Source organism: Lolium rigidum, chromosome 1 (assembly GCF_022539505.1).
Source record: "Lolium rigidum isolate FL_2022 chromosome 1, APGP_CSIRO_Lrig_0.1, whole genome shotgun sequence".
NCBI classification, from domain to species: Eukaryota; Viridiplantae; Streptophyta; class Magnoliopsida; order Poales; family Poaceae; genus Lolium; species Lolium rigidum.
Genome location: NC_061508.1, coordinates 13009030 through 13027780, shown reverse-complemented (window position 1 = coordinate 13027780; position 18751 = coordinate 13009030). Strand labels below are relative to the sequence as shown.

The window sequence follows — 18751 nt, the reverse complement described above, 5'->3', positions numbered from 1 at the left end:
CAAACCATTTAATCATGAGAAATCTCCCTTACTTCGGACAAGACGAACATGCATAGCAACTCACATGATGTTCAACAAAGGTGTAACGAGGTTGATGGCGTCCCAGAAACATGGTTACCGCTCAACAAGCAACTTATAAGAACTAAGATACATAAGCGACATATTCATTACCACAATAGTTTTTAGGCTACTTTCCCATGAGCTATGTAATGCAAAGACAAGGAATGAAATTTTTAAAGGTAGCACGCAAGCAATTTACTTTGAAATGGCAGAAAAATACCACATAGTAGGTAGTTATGGTGGAGACAAATGGCATAGGTTTTGGCTCAAGGTTTTAGATGCACGAGAAGTATTCCCTCTCAGTACACTACTAGAAAAAGCCCTAGCCGTAAGATTGCTACCAGTGGCGCACCACTATACAGGTGCTCCACTGCTATATAGCAGGGGCGCACCGAAAAGTGGTGCTCCACTGGTAGTCAATTACCAATGGCGCACTAGTGTAGTCGTGGGCCACTACTAATTGTAAAACTGGGTTACAGATTGATCTAGAGTTAGCAGTGGCGCACCAAATATAGGTGCGCCATTACTATTTCAATAGCAATGGCGCACCTATATTTGGTGCGCCACTGTGCTGCCTATATCTATAGCGCACTAGATGTGGTGCGCCACCACACCCACCGCGCAGTGTCGCCACAGACCACGACACCTCCACACCGCACCCACCCACCCCACCGCACCCACACTTATCTCCACCCTCCTCCCAAACTTATCGCCACAGATCCACTTTCTCTCTCCGCGCATTCTGCCCCAAACAAAGTGGAGTCGATCCAGAGCCCGAGCGCCGGCCACCACATCCCGCACCTGCTCCCCGTCGTCCGCGCCCGCCACGGCGACGCATCGGTTGCCCCCGCCGCCCCCGCCTCTTCCTCTGCGCCTCCGCCTCCACGGTCCGCCCGCGCCCGCCGCCGCGGTCTCCATCTGCTGCCTCCCGCGCCCCGCCCGCGGAGGCTCCGCTCCTCTGCTCCCTCGCAGTTCTTCCTCGCGGTGGCCTGCGGCAGAGGGCCAGCGCCTGTGCGACGACGTCGGCGGCCACAGGCTCCTGCACAGGCCCGCCGCGGCACGGGCGGGCGACCCGCCCCCTGGTGCTCTCCCCCGTCGCGCTGGACCCGCCCGCTGATGCTCTAACCTGTCGGCGGTGACTAGCCTGGGGTCGGCGCACCACTGGCTCACCATCGCCGACCACGACGGCGGCAGCCGCCTGGCCATCAGGGCCGTCTACGACCGGGCCAAGGCGTACCTCTGCGCCCAGTGCGCCAGCCGGGCGAGGTCGCTCCGGGCCGAGCTCGCGGCGCGCGGCACCGAGCGCTTCCTCCTCAGCATGGACCACAACGAGGAGAGCGTCGACGAGTTCCAAGGCGCCAACGTCTGGTGGCACTCCGTGTACATCGGAGGGGCCGTCCTCCGGCGCTCCTACCCGGGCGGCAGCACCGACGGCCTGGAGAAGGGGGCGTGCAGGAGTTGATTGCTTTTTTTTTTGTTCTTTTTAGGGTTCTAGATGCAAAGTTTGGAAACTGGGTTGTTTTTTTTCATTTGGGTCCTGTAATAACAATGATTTATAATAACTGAATAAAAGTGGCTTTTATCGATGGGTCAACTCACATGCACTGCTACCGCACCCAGGGCCCATCCCACGTGGCCTTTTTTATTTTTTAATTTACTCAACAAGCAGTGGCGCACTCTGTAAGGAAGTAGTGGCGCACCTCAGACATTTTAGCAGTGGCGCACTCTGTAAGGACGTAGTGGCGCACCTCAAGACATTCAGCACTGGCGCACCGCGAAGCTAGTAGTGGCGCACTACCTGGTGCGCCACTGCTAAGCCAGATAGCAGTAGCGCACCACTAGTGCGCCACTGCTAGTTGTTAGTAGTGGCGTGATAGTAGTGGCGCACCACTAGTGCGCCACTGATAGCAAAAAGTGGTGCGCCACTGATAGCCTGTTTTCTAGTAGTGGTACAAGGATTTGGCTAGCAAGGTTGTTTGAAGCAAACACAAGTATGAACCGGTACAGCAAAACTTACATAAGAACATATTGCAAGCATTATAAGACTCTACACTATCTTCCTTGTTGTTCAAACACTTTTACCAGAAAATATCTAGACCTTAGAGAGACCAATCATGCAAACCAAATTTCAACAAGTTCTACAGTAGTTCTCCATTAATAGGTTTAAATCACATGATGCAAGAGCTTAAACATGATCTACTTGAGAGCTCAAAACAATTGCCAAGTATCAAATTATTCAAGACAATATACCAACTACCACATGAAGCATTTTCTGTTTCCAACCAAATAACAATAAGTGCTGAGGCTTTCAGCTTTCGCCATGAATATTAAAGTAAAACGAAGAACGCAAGTGTTCAAATGAAAAAGCGTAGCGTGTCTCTCTCCCACACAAGCATGATAGGATTCGTTTTATTCAGAGAATGAAAATAACAAAACGAAAATAAAAGCACACAGACGCTCCAAGTAAAGCACATAGGATGTGACGGAATTAAAATATAGTTTCACTAGAGGTGACCTGATAAGTTGTTGATGAAGAAGGGGATGCCTTGGGCATCCCCAAGCTTAGACGCTTGAGTCTTCTTGAAATATGCAGGGATGAACCACGGGGACATCCCCAAGCTTAGACTTTTCACTCTCCTTGATCATATCATATCATCCTCCTCTCTTGATCCTTGAAAACTTCCTTCACACCAAACTCAAAGCAATCTCATTAGAGGGTTAGTGCATAATCAAAAATTCACATGTTCAGCAAGGACACAATCATTTCCAACACTTATGGACATTACCCAAGGCTACTGAAATTTAATGGAGCAAAGAAATCCCCTCAACACAGTAAAAGAGGCAATGTGAAATAAAAGGCAGAATCTGTCAAAACAGAACAGTCCGTAAAGACGAATTTTTTCGAGGCACTTAACATGCTCAGATGAAGAAGCTCAAATTTAATGAAAGTTGCGTACATATCTGAGGATCACGCATGAATTTTTTCAGCATTTTACGAGTTTCCTACAGAGAGAAAAACACAAATTCATGACAGCTAAAAATCTGTTCCTGCGCAGAAATCCAAATCTAGTATCAACTTTCTATCAAAGACTTTACTTGGCACAACAACTAAATAAACATGATAAGAAGAGGTTGCTACAGTAGTAACAATTTCCAAGACACAACAAAACAGTAGCAAAATAAAAACATGGGTTATCTCCCAAGAAGTGCTTTCTTTATAGCCATTAAGATTGGCTCAGTAATTTTAATGATGCTCTCGCAAGAAATAAGAGTTGAAGCAAAAGGAGCATCAAGAAGCAAATTCAAAACAAATTTAAGCCTAACCCTCTTCCTATGCATAGGAATCTTGTACACAAATAAATTCATGAAGAACAAAGTGACAAGCATAGGAAGATAAAACACGAGTAACTTCAAAAATTTTAGCATATAGAGAGGTGTTTTAGTACCATGAAAATTTCTACAACCATATTCTCCTCTCTCATAATAATTTCCAATAGCATCATGAACAAACTCAACAATATAACTATCACATAAAGCATTCTTATTCACATGCATAAAAGTATCATTACTCTCCACATAAGCATAATCAATTTTATTAGTAATAGTGGGAGTAAAACTATCACAACCATCATTGTAATCATCATAAATTGCATGCATGATATAATAATAATAAACTTTATCCTCCATAGTAGGTGGCACCAAAATACCACTATCATTATAATCATCATAAATGGGAGGCAAAGTATCATCAAAGAAAATTTTCTCCTCAAAACTTGGGGGTCTAAAAATATCACAACCAGCTTCCCCAAGCTTAAATTCTTCCATAGCATTAGCAATAATAGTGTTCAAAGAGTTCATGCTAATAACATTGCTACAACTATTTTGCAAACAAAGTTCCATGGGTTTTTTAATTCTCTCTTCAAACACATCATGTTCTAATTCAATATAAAGTTCATAAAGATCTCTAATTTTTTTGTTGTTTTCCATTAAGCCTAACTAGTGAAAATAAAAACAAGAAACAAAAAGATATAATTGCAGGATCTAAAGGAAATAGCTTCGAGCACTCACACATCGGCAAAATTGCTAGGAAATAGCTTAGTAGTCGGAGGATGTGAATACCTTTTACCTTATCTCCCCGGCAACGGCGCCAGAAAATAGCTTGATGTCTACACACGATTCTATTCCTGTAGACAGTGTTGGGCCTCCAAGAGCAGAGGTTTGTAGAACAGCAGTAAGTTTTCCCTTAAGTGGATCACCCAAGGTTTATCGAACTCAGGGAGGAAGAGGACAAAGATATCCCTCTCAAGCAACCCTGCAATCACGATACAAGAAGTCTCTTGTGTCCCCAACACACCTAATACACTTGTCAGATGTATAGGTGCACTAGTTCGGCGAAGAGATAGTGAAATACAAGTAATATGGATGATTATAAGTAGTAATTGCAATCTGAAATAAAAATGGCAGCAAGCGAACATGTAGCAGAACTTGTTGGAAATGGTGTTTCAATGCTTAGAAACAAGGTCTAGGGATCATACTTTCACTAGTGGACACTCTCAACAATGATCACATAATAGGACTACTCTACACCCTCTTGTTGGATGATGAACACCACTAATTGTGTAGGATTACACGAACCATTCATTGTTGGATAACAAACACCATTCATTGTGTAGGGCTATAAAAGCACACCTCAAGCCGGAGTAAACAAGCTCCACAACGTCATAAAGGAATCACACACGATGCGCACACTGTCACCATCACACCGTGGAGAGTAACTCCGGAGTTCATATTAAAGTAACCTCTAAAGTGCATAATAGACAAGAGTAACATCTACATATTCAACTAGATCGCAAAACTCATGATCACATAAAGATCACACCATGGGAGAGAGATATGAACCACATAGCTACCGGTAGAGCCCTCAGCCTCGGGGGAGAACTACTCCCTCCTCATCATGGGAGACATCAACGGCGATGAAGATGGCGATGGAGTCGATCGAGATGGATTTCGGGGGCACTTCCCCGTCCCGGCGGCGTGCCGGAATAGAGATTCTGTCCCCCGAAACTTGTCTTCGCGATGGCGGCGGCTACGGAACTCTTCGTGGAATATGACTTGTTATTTTAGGGTTTTCGCGACGAGGAGAATATATAGGCGGAAGGGCGGCCTCGGAGGAGCCAGGGGGTGGCCTCCCCACCTGGTGGCGCAGCCTGGGCTGGGCCCACGCCCAGATATGGTGTGGGGCCCCTGCTGGCCGCCTCCGACTCTCCTTCGATGTTCTGGAACCCTCCGTGGAAAATAGGGCCGTGGGCTTTTGTTTCGTCCAATTCCGAGAATATTTCCTGTGTAGGATTTCTGAAATCAAAAACAGCAGAAAACAGGAACTAGCGCTTCGGCATCTTGTTAATAAGTTAGTACCGGAAAATGCATCAAAATGATATAAAGTATGAATAAAACATGTAGGTATTGTCATAAAACTAGCATGGAACATAAGAAATTATAGATACGTTGGAGACGTATCAGTGGACCGGAGTGTTGAGTTCCGGGAGGCTCCGCTGGCGAATGTAATAGTGCTTTTTGCCTGGATTTTGCTGGATCGATGGTATTCGATCGTGTGCACCCATGCTTTTATCCCGACCGATTGGTTCTGGAGGGAGCGGCACGAAGCTCTTTTCTGTGTTGACATCAAGTGACTATGGATCCATGATGAAAGACGGAAGAAGAGAAGTTCGTGAAGGCCGGAGGGGAGGACTAGCTAAGGGAGGTTCAAGTCTCCGTGCTGTTGAGGGACTTGCTTGGTGTTCCAGACTTCACAGCAGTGGTATGAAAGTGGGGGCGACAACACAGGTGAAGTTCAGAGTCCTACCTTTCAGGGTGAAAACCCAAGGTCTGGCCTTAACTGGTTGTGCCTGGCAATGACCTTGTTGGAGGCATTGTTTTGAGAGCGGGGACTATCTTCAGGGTGAAAACCTAAGATCGGTGATCGGGCGACGATGGTGTTAGAGTACTATTCCCTTCTTGGAGGCGACGTTTTTGGAGAGTCTGTATTTCAGGTGTTGTCTTGGCGGTGGATGCATACATCAATGGATGGCTCATCTGCATCATACAACTATATCAAACACAATCACGATCCTAAAATTAGTACCGCACGGTCTAAACGAGAAAATAGTTGCTAACCTTTGAGAACAAGTGGAAATTAGGAGGAGGAAGCTTAAGTGTGGTTCGGGCACCTTATATCATGTTTGTCTTCTGTGACATATGGTGGCATCACTCTAACACACATTTCAACAAATACCTCTAGTGCATACGAATAAAAAAACTAGCACAAACCCACACTCCTCCCACCGGGGAAAAAACAAGAGAGAAGGGGAGAGGGGGCTGCCATATATATAGGGCCAACCCATTTGTCCCGGTTTGAGGGGGAGCACATGGCTGCAGACCCCTTTAGTCCCGGTTTGTGTCTCAAACCGGGACAAAAGGTTCTAATGACCCGGGACCAAAGGGTGCCGTACACGTGAGCGGATTCGGGTCGACGTGGCCAGACATTTAGTCCCGGTCTAGACTACGACTAGACTAAAGCAGCCTGACAAAAGTCCTGTTTTCTACTAGTGTGAGACGGTTGGTTCAAAAGCAAAAAAAAACTAAGTCTATATAGAAGGGGAAGGCGTGTGATGATTGATTTTAAGGTGGACGCTAAGCAAGATGCCATGTCCCATTGCCCCCAACCACCCAAGTGGAGTGGCTCTGATTTGAAAACTAGGTGAATTCCTCGCGCGTTGCTGCGGGAATCTGGAAGAAAGTCTTAAGAGTACACTATAGATGAGATTTTTCTTACAAACTACTTAACATATATAAAATGCAATATTCATTTAGGTGGAACAATTATCCTTAATCATCAAACAAATGATACCTTTCACAAATGGTTTTAAGTGTCCTACATAAGGAAGATGAGTGAAGACAGTTATAAAATACCCGGGGATGCTATCTAAGCAAAGTAGTTATGTAGCAAAAAAATTTTGATATACACTGCCAAAATTGTACTCCTTCTAATGACTGAAATTTCACGTCTTATAATGAAATATTTGGAAGACCAATCTTGCATACAATATGTGAATTTGTGGCCAATCAAAGTGCAGTATTATTCAGACATCATCCCAACGATTATACCTAGTTTGCAGGATAAGGCCAAAGTGGGGAAAATTATTTTGAAAAAGAGAACAAATAAAAAATGAATTTTTGGTACATATGACCACATCATCCAGCTTGCATTAGCATCAGAGCAGCTAGCTCACGAAGATTACCTGATGAGGATATCCAGGCCTGGTACACTAGGACAGCCATTGATATGATGATTAAGTCTAAGGTTGTACCAGTATTTTATCATAGTCTTGTTATTAGGAAATAATAATGTAGCCAGGTCATGTGGTGGGCCAAATTAGGGTTTTAGTAGTGTCTATTTGACTTGGGCCTGTCCAAGTCGAATTAGGGTTAGGCCCATAAGTGGGCGCCCCAGCCCAATAGGGGCTGGCTGGCCACCTCCCCCTCATATAAGGAGGTGGGGCGGCTAGGGTTTTGGGAGATTAGATTGAATCCAGAATATGTAGAACCTTGAGTTCCAGCTTATCACCGTTCCTATGGGATCGGCGTGTGTGACGGCGTCTCGGACGTTCGTCCAGTTATCTATCAATAAAGGTGTGAGAGTTCTTGAATCTGTCAAGGGTGATCATGCGTGCCAGAAGGTCCTCGAACTGTCGAGGGTTATCGAGCTTGGCGTGTCTATTCTGCAAGAGGTTCGGCGTTCTTCGTCGAGTTGCTCGCCGGATTGGCGTTCCCCATCTTCAGGCTGCGTGTATTGCACACGTTGTTGGGAGACTTATCGGATCCTATGGATCAAGGAGGTGCACCGTGAAAGATCGGGCCAAAACCCCGTATCATCTTGGTATCAGAGCGCTAGGTTGATCACGGTGCGGTTTGTTTGTTGTTCGCCATTGTTTTTCTCGATTTGGAGTGGATACCATTGGGTACGTCGCCGCCATACTATTGGTGAATATCGAGGAAGCCTTCGTTCATGCGGAGGAGGAGGCGGAAGCAAGGGAGAGGAAGGAGTAGTGCTGCAGATTCTCTGCCACGACAGGAGTTTGCCAGAATTCTCTGCCGCGGCAGGAAAAATCGCGAGGAAGAAGGTCAGATCCGTCAGGAGACCGGCACTGCCGGCCTTGACAACCCGGCACTGCCGGCCACACCGGCACTGCCGGCCTCAACACCCCGGCACTGCCGGCCTTCCCAAAATTTTGACAGTTTTCTCTGCCGCGGCAGGATTTCTGCCAGTTTCTCTGCCGCGACAGGAATTTTCTGCCGTGAGTCTGTTTTTGGCTGTTTCCTGCTGCTGTTGCTTGTTCATCATGGAGTGTATGAAAAAATTTCTTCAAATGAGGAAGACATTGGTGATCCAAGAGAGTGCGTACTCGGGTGTGTTCAGCTTATTTGGATCCATGGCGGACAGGAGTTTGTTCTGTTTGTTTTGGGTGATAAGTATGGTGCACTTCAGTTGCATTTGGGAGGATGCTTGTGTCTTCAATCAGGCTGATGGCGTCGAAGACCAAAGGGGCGCCAAGGTCAAGACAAGCTAGTCGAGAGGGAGGATGAGGTGTGGAAGACTGGCGAGGCTTGAGGATGAAGACCGGCGATGTTACTTATCTGACGTCACCCTTTTTCTAGCGGACCCACACGCGTTGGGGACAACGCTTCTTGAAGAAGGGGAGGATGATAAGGATATCCAGGCCTGGTACACTAGGACAGCCATTGATATGATGATTAAGTCTAAGGTTGTACCAGTATTTTATCATAGTCTTGTTATTAGGAAATAATAATGTAGCCATGTCATGTGGTGGGCCAAATTAGGGTTTTAGTAGTGTCTATTTGACTTGGGCCTGTCCAAGTCGAATTAGGGTTAGGCCCATAAGTGGGCGCCCCAGCCCAATAGGGGCTGGCTGGCCACCTCCCCCTCATATAAGGAGGTGGGGCGGCTAGGGTTTTGGGAGATTAGATTGAATCCAGAATATGTAGAACCTTGAGTTCCAGTTATCACCGTTCCTATGGGATCGGCGTGTGTGACGGCGTCTCGGACGTTCGTCCAGTTATCTATCAATAAAGGTGTGAGAGTTCTTGAATCTGTCAAGGGTGATCATGCGTGCCAGAAGGTCCTCGAACTGTCGAGGGTTATCGAGCTTGGCGTGTCTATTCTGCAAGAGGTTCGGCGTTCTTCGTCGAGTTGCTCGCCGGATTGGCGTTCCCCATCTTCAGGCTGCGTGTATTGCACACGTGGTTGGGAGACTTATCGGATCCTATGGATCAAGGAGGTGCACCGTGAAAGATCGGGCCAAGTCCCCGCATCATTACCAGTATGGAAACCGACAGAAATGCACTTTCATGACCACTACATGTATTGTGTGTACCGGTTGAAACCCATGGCACATGTAGGGCACCACAATACCACATGACATGAATTAGGACCTTGTAGCCCTTGTAGTGCAACATCAACTCTAACTCATGCTAGAAGCTGACCTCCTAGATCATGGATCGCCACTGTTTGGTGCATCTGCTTTCTAATCTTTCGTGCATTAGATTACAACCCGCGCATGGCATTTGTGCTGAAAAGCAGAGCAGCGAGATATATAGGAGTATTAGGCAAGAGGAGTGCTTGGTCATTGGTTCTGTCAGACGTTTAGCATGGTGAGACTGGGTAGCAAATAGCCGCACCTGAAGTGATGCACATACAGAGGAGATCAGATCCCCGACGACTGGCTGACAAGACTGAATCTGATTCCTGAAGAGACGGAGGTGGGGAGGGTTACCAATTGAATCAGATTTTACAGAGGCAATGTTGATTAAGGCCGCGCCGGTGGCCAGGAGGATTCTTGCTGGGAGGAAGGTATTTATCGGCACGTATGTGCCTTTAACTACCTCCACGAATTTCTTTCCGCAATCTGCCCGCATGGATGCCACAGACAATTCTATGGCTGACATCATGAGTGGAGGAAGATGAGACGGCTGGGGTTTCTATTTAGTCTAGTCACAATTGGAAGTATCATACACTAGTATCATGCACATGATACTAGTTTATGATACTAACCCCATAATGCATAATATCATAAAATAGTATCATCATATTTAATGTTTTGTAGAATTTCAATGCAAATGTGTGTACTAGATGTGTTTGTCATTAAGTTTTCTAGTTTTACGTGCTATGATACGGTATCATATTATGATACCACTTCCATCTCTCATCTCATTAATTGATGCGCCACATCATATTTTTGTCAACATGGCATGCATGATACTATTTATGATACTCCCATTCTAGCTAGACTGGGGAGATGAAGGAGGGAAGAGAAAGAGGTCTTTTGGTTTCTCGAACTGGTTAGTTGCGCATGGTAGCGTATTGAAAGCTGATCCTGCAGGAAATCCACTGCGTTAATACTTGATCAAATGGCTCTGAATATTTCAGGTGAGGCTTATTGTGGATGCAGCTTGCAAACATTAAATACTCTTAGTGGAGATCAACTTTATAGATATTATAGATGTATTGACCATGCCACTTAATTCAAAGATATACTTCCCCGTTCTCTTTTACTCTACATTGTACTAGAAAAAATCAGACAAATTAGTAGTGCATTTATTAGTACTATTTACATTGGTAAACAACCGATTCAAGCTACATTGATAATAGTGACATCCAATAGATAAAAGAGGACCATTTGGTTTCCGTATTCTTGTTGACTAAAAGCTAGAATGTACTTAACTTTTTCCAGAACAAATTTAGGTCTAGAATGCAGAGTATTTTTGAACGGAGAGAGTATATTCTTAAGAAAAGAAAACTTATTGCCTCTTTTTTTTCAAGACATTCCAAATATTTTCTTGATCGTTTGAAGCAGGATCGACCTTGTGGTCATTATATATACTGCCGAATATTTCAGTTTTTTTTTCTATTTCTTGATCGATTTTTCCCCAGAGTAGGTAGTAGTACCCTAGATCGAATTGTGAGGCATTAATGCATTTGCGTATGCAATGGAAAACATACAGTAACCAGGAGCTAACTAACCACACGCAACGCAAGGCGACCGCCAGCGGCCAGCCCCCGGCAGTGCCATTGTTCGTTTCCGGCTATATATTGCGGCCTCCTCTCCCGGCGTTAGCTCGGCTCGCGTCCCAGGATTAGGAAAGCTCACGCACACTAACTAGTCCGGCGGGCCGGTCATGGCGGGAGGCGGCGGCGACATGGAAGCGGCGGCCGTGGCCACGGAGGCGGCGAGGGACGCGGGGAAGAGGAGGAGGAGGGCGGAGTGGGTGGCGCTGCCGGCCGGGATGGTGCTGGTGCAGGTGTTCACGGTGGTGACGATGGTGATGTCGAAGGTGGCTCTCAACGCCGGCATGCACCCGCTGGTCCTCCTCGTCTACCGCAACCTCGTCGCCGCCGCCGCCGTCGCGCCCCTCGCCCTCGTCTTCGAGAGGTACGTACGTACGCGCAAGTGGATTTTCGCCGCGTCCGTATGCAGGAACATAATTTTGTTCTTAGCTAGGTCCCAGAGTACTTCGCTACCAGACGTACGCCATGCGTAGACAGTCCAACAGCATAGGCGCACACGTACGCAGATAGACTGACACACGTACGTATACGAAATGAACAATTCACTCGTCAATTTGTTGCGACGAAAAACACGAACGGCGATCGACCGACAAAGTCCAGTGACGAGCGATTCCTCTTGCTTTTCATATACCGGTAGTACCCTAGTAGTTCCTCTGTTTCAAAATGAGTATGGCAGATTTACGTCTCAGTTTGGGTACTTCATCATTGGCGGAGTCAGCCTATGAATAATTGGTTTATAGAGCAGACTGAAAGTCACAGCTTTTTTACTTATATTTCTCCTAACTTGATGTTTATTGCTCTACATGAAAATTAGACACAGATATACAAGCTTTTGTCAAAAAATAATGGATATACATTTGTACACCCATCTCTCTCTGCCTATGCTTCTATCCAGCTTCTGGTGATTCACCCAGAACGAACTCATGCAATTCTCCTGTTTCTTGGATCTCAAGATTGAAAAGTGTACTAGCGGAGATTAAGTCTTTCTAGCTTTTAGGTTTTGTTCGAAAGGATTAGGGCACTGGATTTAAGAATAGCTTAGTCTTGGACCTGAGGCTGCGTTTGGTTGATGTACTAATGTGGATGGGATGGGATGGTCTACATTTTGTGGATGGGATGGGCATTATGCTGATCCCACATTTTGTTTGGTTGGTACAATCTGAGGGATGGGATGGAAAGCGGCTGGCAATGGGAATTTTTTTTTTGAAAGAGTGACGGGGAATACGAGGAATGAGGAGAGAAGAATAGTCAGAGGTCCACCGATTAGCAAAACATGGCTGAGGAGGTTCGGCCGATTTTACCGGATCAGTTAATCCTTTTTTGAGGAAATATTCCATACAAGTGGATAGTACGATCCATCTCAATTACAACCAAACATAAGCAAAAGAGGGATCGTCCCATCCCATCCCTCTTTTAATCAGCAACCAAAGACGTTGTACTCTACTGTAGATCGTATATGTATCTAAACGACACGAATCTAGACAACTCTGTCAAACTTACTTTGAAACTGAGGGAGGGAGTAGTTCTCATGTTTACTGACAGCAGCAGTAGACATGCATGCGAGCACCTAGGCTAGTAGAGGATCTGGCCGACGTTTGCCACGTGGCACGTAGTACCAGATAAGCATTCAACCGCAAATGGAAACCTTGTACTACATCATCAAGCTATCGGTGTTGTCTTTTTCTTTTTCTTTGACAGTTAGTTTTGTGACTGCACTAGACACTAGACACGCATGCAGTTTGCCAGCTATACGCTGGCCGATCTGGCCATGTATGCTGTCTCGATCGATCTCCATTTGTGCTAATCCAGATCGGGCACAGACTTACACGCTGCAACTGCACTGAACTCTGTGTGTCAATTTGGAAATTGTACACCTACCAAATACTCAGTCGTGTCTCTACGGTTTGTTCGTATCCGAATATGACCTCTCGGCTGATGCTTTCTCACCCACCCAAATGTAAGTGCTTCTACTTGCAATTTCGGTCATGTTCCATTCTGCTTAATGAAAATAACTCTGGTCTCTCTCCCCGGTGGTCTAATTTATTTTTTATTATTATCAGGCGAAGGAAGTCATTTTCCATGCAATTTCATCGGAATTCACTGAATTTTTGAGTAGACCCCAGAATAATTAACTTTCTTTCAAAATATTACAGTACTATACATTAATTCAATTTCTAAAATATATTTAAATGAATGTCGAGGGAAAATTCAGCATGTTGGCCGAAATGAGTGCCGGAATAGCTGAAATTCACTTGATTTTAGTTATTTCCAGCACCGGACAAAATATTTCCAAAATTGCAATTCCAAACCAAAACTTGTGAGCTAGGTGCTTACATGAACCACAAGCGAAACAAAAAACACAACAACATTCCAAAAGAATTTCTACCAAGTTAATTCTGTTTGGAAACAACATTGTGTCTCTCATGCATCCATTTCCATGCATGCAACCTCATATGAGTGCATCTTAGCTATGTAGAGGTCGGGTGAAATTACTTCTAAAGAATAATAAAGCGCTTATTATTAAAAAAAAATGCATGCAACCTCATATCTTTCTTAATTCGGTCATTTCTCTGCACCCAAACACAACAACATCTCTTCTTACATTTGTTCCTGCATGCTGATTACTACAGGGCACTCTGGAAGAAACTGAACCTGGCGGTGCTGGGCTGGATCTTCATCAACGCCACGTTAGGGTTCGCATCGCAACCTAGAACCAAAGCATTTAAATTTTTCACAGCTGGTTGATCGTCTAAATTCCTCAAACATGGTGCCTGTCCGTGTGTGCTACGTGCAAATGCGCTGCATGGTGCAGAGTTCTGCTGGCGATGGGGCTCTACTACTGCGGCCTGCGCGCCACCAGCGCCGCCTACGCCGTCGACTTCCTCAACCTCATCCCGGTCGCCACATTCCTCATCGCCGTCGCGCTTCGGGCCGAGCGCCTCTCCCTCGCCGGCTGGCCGGGTAGGACCAAGCTCCTTGGCGCCGCCGCGGGCGTCGCCGGCACCATGGTCGTCAGCTTCTGCAAGGGCACCCACCTCCGCCTCCCGCACCTGCGGGTATTCCACTCCCACGCCGCCAAAGCTGTCACCTCCGTCGTCCATGGCGGCCAGAACATGGTCGTCGGCACGCTGTTCCTGGTCGGCAGCTGCGTGAGCTACGCGCTCTGGTTCGTTGTCCAGGCCAGAGTCGCCGTCGTGTTCCCGTCGCGGTACTGGACCACGACCCTGACCTGCGTCACCGGCAGCGTCCAGTCCGCCATCGCGGCCGCCGTAGTGGCCGCCCTCACCAGCACCGGCGGAGGATTGACATCGGAGACATGGAGGCTGCGGTGGGACATGCAGCTGGCCACGGTGGTCTACTCCGGGGTGTTCAACACGGGGGTGACGTTCGTGATCGTGTCCTGGGCGGTGGCTCGCCGCGGGCCCGTGTACCCGCCCATGTTCAACTCGCTCTCGCTGGTGGCAACCACCGTGGTCGACGCCCTCGTGCTCGGCACCGAGGTCTACCTTGGCGGCGTGCTCGGGGCGGCGCTCGTCGTGTTGGGGCTCTACGCCTTCCTCTGGGGCAAAGGCAAGGAGCTCGCCGCTGCCAAGGAGCTGGAGGGACCGCTTGAAGACGACGAACGCATTGCCTAGCGCGAGCTTTGACCGAGCAAGAAAATAATAATTCAGCTAAAAAACTAGAGAATTGAGATTATATACGCTTGAGTTTAGTTACAGTACTGAATTAGCGAGGGATAGCTAAACTAAATTTCTTTCAGAATCAACTGAACTTTACCATCTGTCCTATCCGTACATGATTATGCGAGTGTATGAAACTATGAATGAAGAAACAATAATCCTACACCTAAGGGCTAAGGAAAGAAGTCAATTAATGATCACCCGGAGGAGAGTGATTCGAATATTCGATATATGTGGTGATCTGATCCATCCACTCGAACAAGTATGGCGCTCGATCCTAGGCTGAAGCTCGGTGGTTTGAGAATCTCATTTGGTTGTAGCTTGTGAGCTACAGTATATAGTAGGAGAAACTATAGTTTGTTTCCTGATCGTCCATGTTATGTTGGTCGTCGGGTGTTCAGGAAAAACTTTGGCCCGTACGTTTCCTTTTTGTTTTCCTTAATCTGCAGAACGACGTTCTTTCAGGAGTTGCTTCATTTCCTGTACGAACTCTTGATTTCGTTACTGCTACAGAACTGGGGAGAAATCCTAAAAAAGAATGAGGAAATACAAATTCGGAATCAGCAATTTGTTAACTGAAGGTCGTCAAACTCTACATGATTTAATCCCCTTCTTGCTGGGATGATCTAAACAGAAATGCACCTCGGTTTATACAATCAGAATTACTATCAAGTAGAGGATCATCTCATCAGAGCTAGCTGCAAATCCGTAGACAGTGGCGGCTCGGCGCCGGCAAGCACGAGATCCACGCCGAACAGCCGGAAGCACCGCCCCCGCGGCGCCGGCGCCCCGACGTCGCCCGAAGTCGAACAGGGCGTCGACCAAGACCCTGGCGTCGACGTGACCAAGATTCGTGAAGGAGCCGGTAAGACGGGCGTGGCCGGCGCCAATGCTACTCGGGCGCCGCGCCGCCGGCAGTCGATGAAGAGTCGGGCGCCCGCGTGGTAGAAGGAGACGGTATCGCCGGCGGCTAGGCGGCGGTCGCGGACGAAGGCGCTCCAGCCCTTGGTCATGACGTAGCTCTGGCTGCTGCTCCAGTAGGAGAAGCGGAAGGCCCACGCCTTGCCGCCGCCGCGCCCGTCCTCGAACCGCAGCACGGCGCCGGCGAGCCTCGCCGCCGGGCCACCTCCGAGCAGCCGAGGCAGGAAGTGCCGCTCGGCGAAGTGCTTGGGCACCACCAGCCGGTTCAGCTTCCCCACGTCGCTGGGCGTCACCACCTTGTCGAACATGTGCTCCCGCCTCCTCTCCTCGCCGCCATTACCGCGCTCCAGCTTGACTACTCCTTGGCTTTGCTCCGCTCCCCTGCTCTCCCGCAGCGCCGCAGTCAACGCCATTGTTGGATTTGCAGCTCGATAAGACGATCTTTTCTGAATCTCTGTTCCGATCACGTTAGATATGTACATCTATTTATAGTTTTATACACGATCGGTGAATTTCGCGCCATGTCGTCGAGGCCTTGACTTTCGATGCCCGGTGTACTGGTACTGTTCCATATCCCGTTGGCTCAATCTCAGCCATAGCTTGATTCTTGCTGTAGATCGGACGGCCCACATTCATGATCTGATCATCGTCTTGCATGCATGTGTGACTTGTCACACCTAATTTGGCCGACGTGTTACCTTGGAAGCAGGTGCATGTGAAACCATGAGGCGTTCAACATAACATCAACTTTCCATTACTTGCAGTAAACACAATAGAGCTGTAAGTATCAACGCGGTAATTTGTGAAAAAAGAACAATTCACGACTTCACGGTCAAGTTGAACAAATCATAAAAGACGTTGGTTTCAGAAATGGAACTCGGGTGTGGAGCCCTGTGTTTCTAAAAAAGTTGAACAAATCATGTGAGGACAAGTCATGCGAAGAAACAGATGGATGTGACAGATATGCACGGATAGATAATTTCCATTTGCAGATGCATTAGAGCCAGTTGATAAGCTCAAGACAAATGAGGTAATATGAAATAATTTGGGAAGTCAACTTCTACTCAAACTTGAAGAAAAGTCTTTGTAACGCAAGGTGCACACATGTAATTAACAATTGGGCACGGGCATGACTGGATGCCAGGTATAATATTCTGAGCTAAATATGTAGTAGAGAGACATAAAGATTGATTTCATAAGTTGATTAATTAAGGTTAATATAAATAATTAGATGGGATGCAAGCTGGTGTACTATTATTGGGTTGGTATACCCGGTGCAAATTTTGACTACTCTAAATTTGGATGCAACTAGGCCAGGAGAGGCAATTTAGATGTAATCTAGGTTTGTGCAGTGGTGGTGAGCTTGTCGTCCATCTTGGTCCTATCCCAAATTAACAAAGCGTTCCTATATTAACCATGTTTAATCAAACAATTGGATGGAGTACTACTTTGCAGTGTCGATGATGTCATCCTTCAAAACGTGTTTTGGTCACCTGCACTTTACCTGACCTGGTCACACCCAAAGGTTCTTCCCTAGTAGTCGACCACAATTCATTATGTAGGGTTGCTAAGTAAATTATGTTTCCTGGCCAATGAAGCGTTAGGTGACTAAATTAAGCATCACCACTCGGTTGCTCTCCAGTGATCCAATTGGACATATATATGTGACCTCTATGAGCTTAAACTTTCAACTTGTCTAAGCTCAACACAACTCTCAAGGGCCAAATTGACGGTCTCAATATTCACGCCTCAATCCAGCGTTCTATGTAGGTAGGTAGCTAGGGGCGTTAGGTTCGTAGTAGTGCACTGCATTTGCAGCAACATTATTAGTAGCCTGCACATCCTTAGAGATGTCAGGCGGTGGTATCTTCCTTTGTGTTGAGTGTTCTGTGGTTGCATTCAACGTTGTTTCGAATATATTGGTCTGCGTTTGAACTTAATACAATGACGCGCAGCTAGCGGGTTCTCAAAAATTATTTAGTATTATTTTGCAGTATCATTCAGGTCCCTAACCTGCCGAGAACCGCTTTTAATTTGGAGCAGCAAGCATTATTCATTGTTTGTTCTAACCAAGGTCGGCAACCATTTGTGGTACTTGGCATGGCATGCACAAGCAACTGCAGCTACCAAATCTTGTTTAATTTGCATGTAGGTAAGTGCAACACAAACAATTTCTAGTAAATTAGTAGTACTATGTTATCTATCTTTCTGTAATTAACTTCAACCGGTTCCAAAACTAACATTTTCCTTTAAATGGTCTCTCTCAATCTTGTCTTACGGATGTCCATTGAATCTATTTGTTTCACACGATCAACTAGTATTGGTTCAACTAATATCAAACCATGCTCTAGCGGATTTCCTAAAAAGAAGCCTCTCAAGTGGTTTTTTCACACAGGTGTTGTGTCAATTTGATCACCCTAAACTGTCACCTCTCATTTTCTAGCATGTGGGGACCAATGTCTGCAAGTTATCATTTCATTCTTTTTAATTTTTTCCAACTGCTTGCTTTATTCGTTATGCCACAAATCCCTGCCTCGAGCGCATACCGCCTCGACGCTGCAGTAGCACCAACGGCACCTGCCTCGTCACAACGGAGCGTGCATCCCACCACACCATTTATGGGAAAATAGTTCACCTAAACAATAAACATGAGCATTTGATCATGTAAAAATGTTTTTATGCTCCCTAGATTTGTGGTTAGAGGGTTGGTTTTACATGATCCTCTACATTGTTTTGGAAAGTCAGCTGGAGTGGGTTTTAAGCACTCCAACCTCTGAAATAGCTGATTCTTTATATGATTGGGGGATGCAGTCGTTGTGTGTGTGACGAAGGGTTGTTTCATGATTTGGCGATAATAACACTTTAGAAGATTGAAACAAACATTCGGTAGATGCTCGGGCTAACATGTAGTGGATCACAAGTACAATTACAAGAACAAACCCTTCTA

General features: G+C 46.4%; 1 protein-coding gene and 1 pseudogene across 1 annotated transcript; one reads left to right on the top strand and one right to left on the bottom strand.

Moving 5' to 3' along the window:
• Window positions 1–11313: 11313 nt before the first annotated feature.
• LOC124704229 lies at window positions 11314–14838 on the top strand (annotated as a pseudogene).
• A 725-nt stretch (window positions 14839–15563) lies between these two features.
• On the bottom strand, window positions 15564–16217 carry LOC124704220 (B3 domain-containing protein Os06g0107800-like). Its single transcript, XM_047236463.1, has one exon. The coding sequence runs from the start codon at window positions 16215–16217 to the stop codon at window positions 15564–15566; it is 654 nt and encodes a 217-aa protein (XP_047092419.1).
• Between the last annotated feature and the right edge of the window lie 2534 nt (window positions 16218–18751).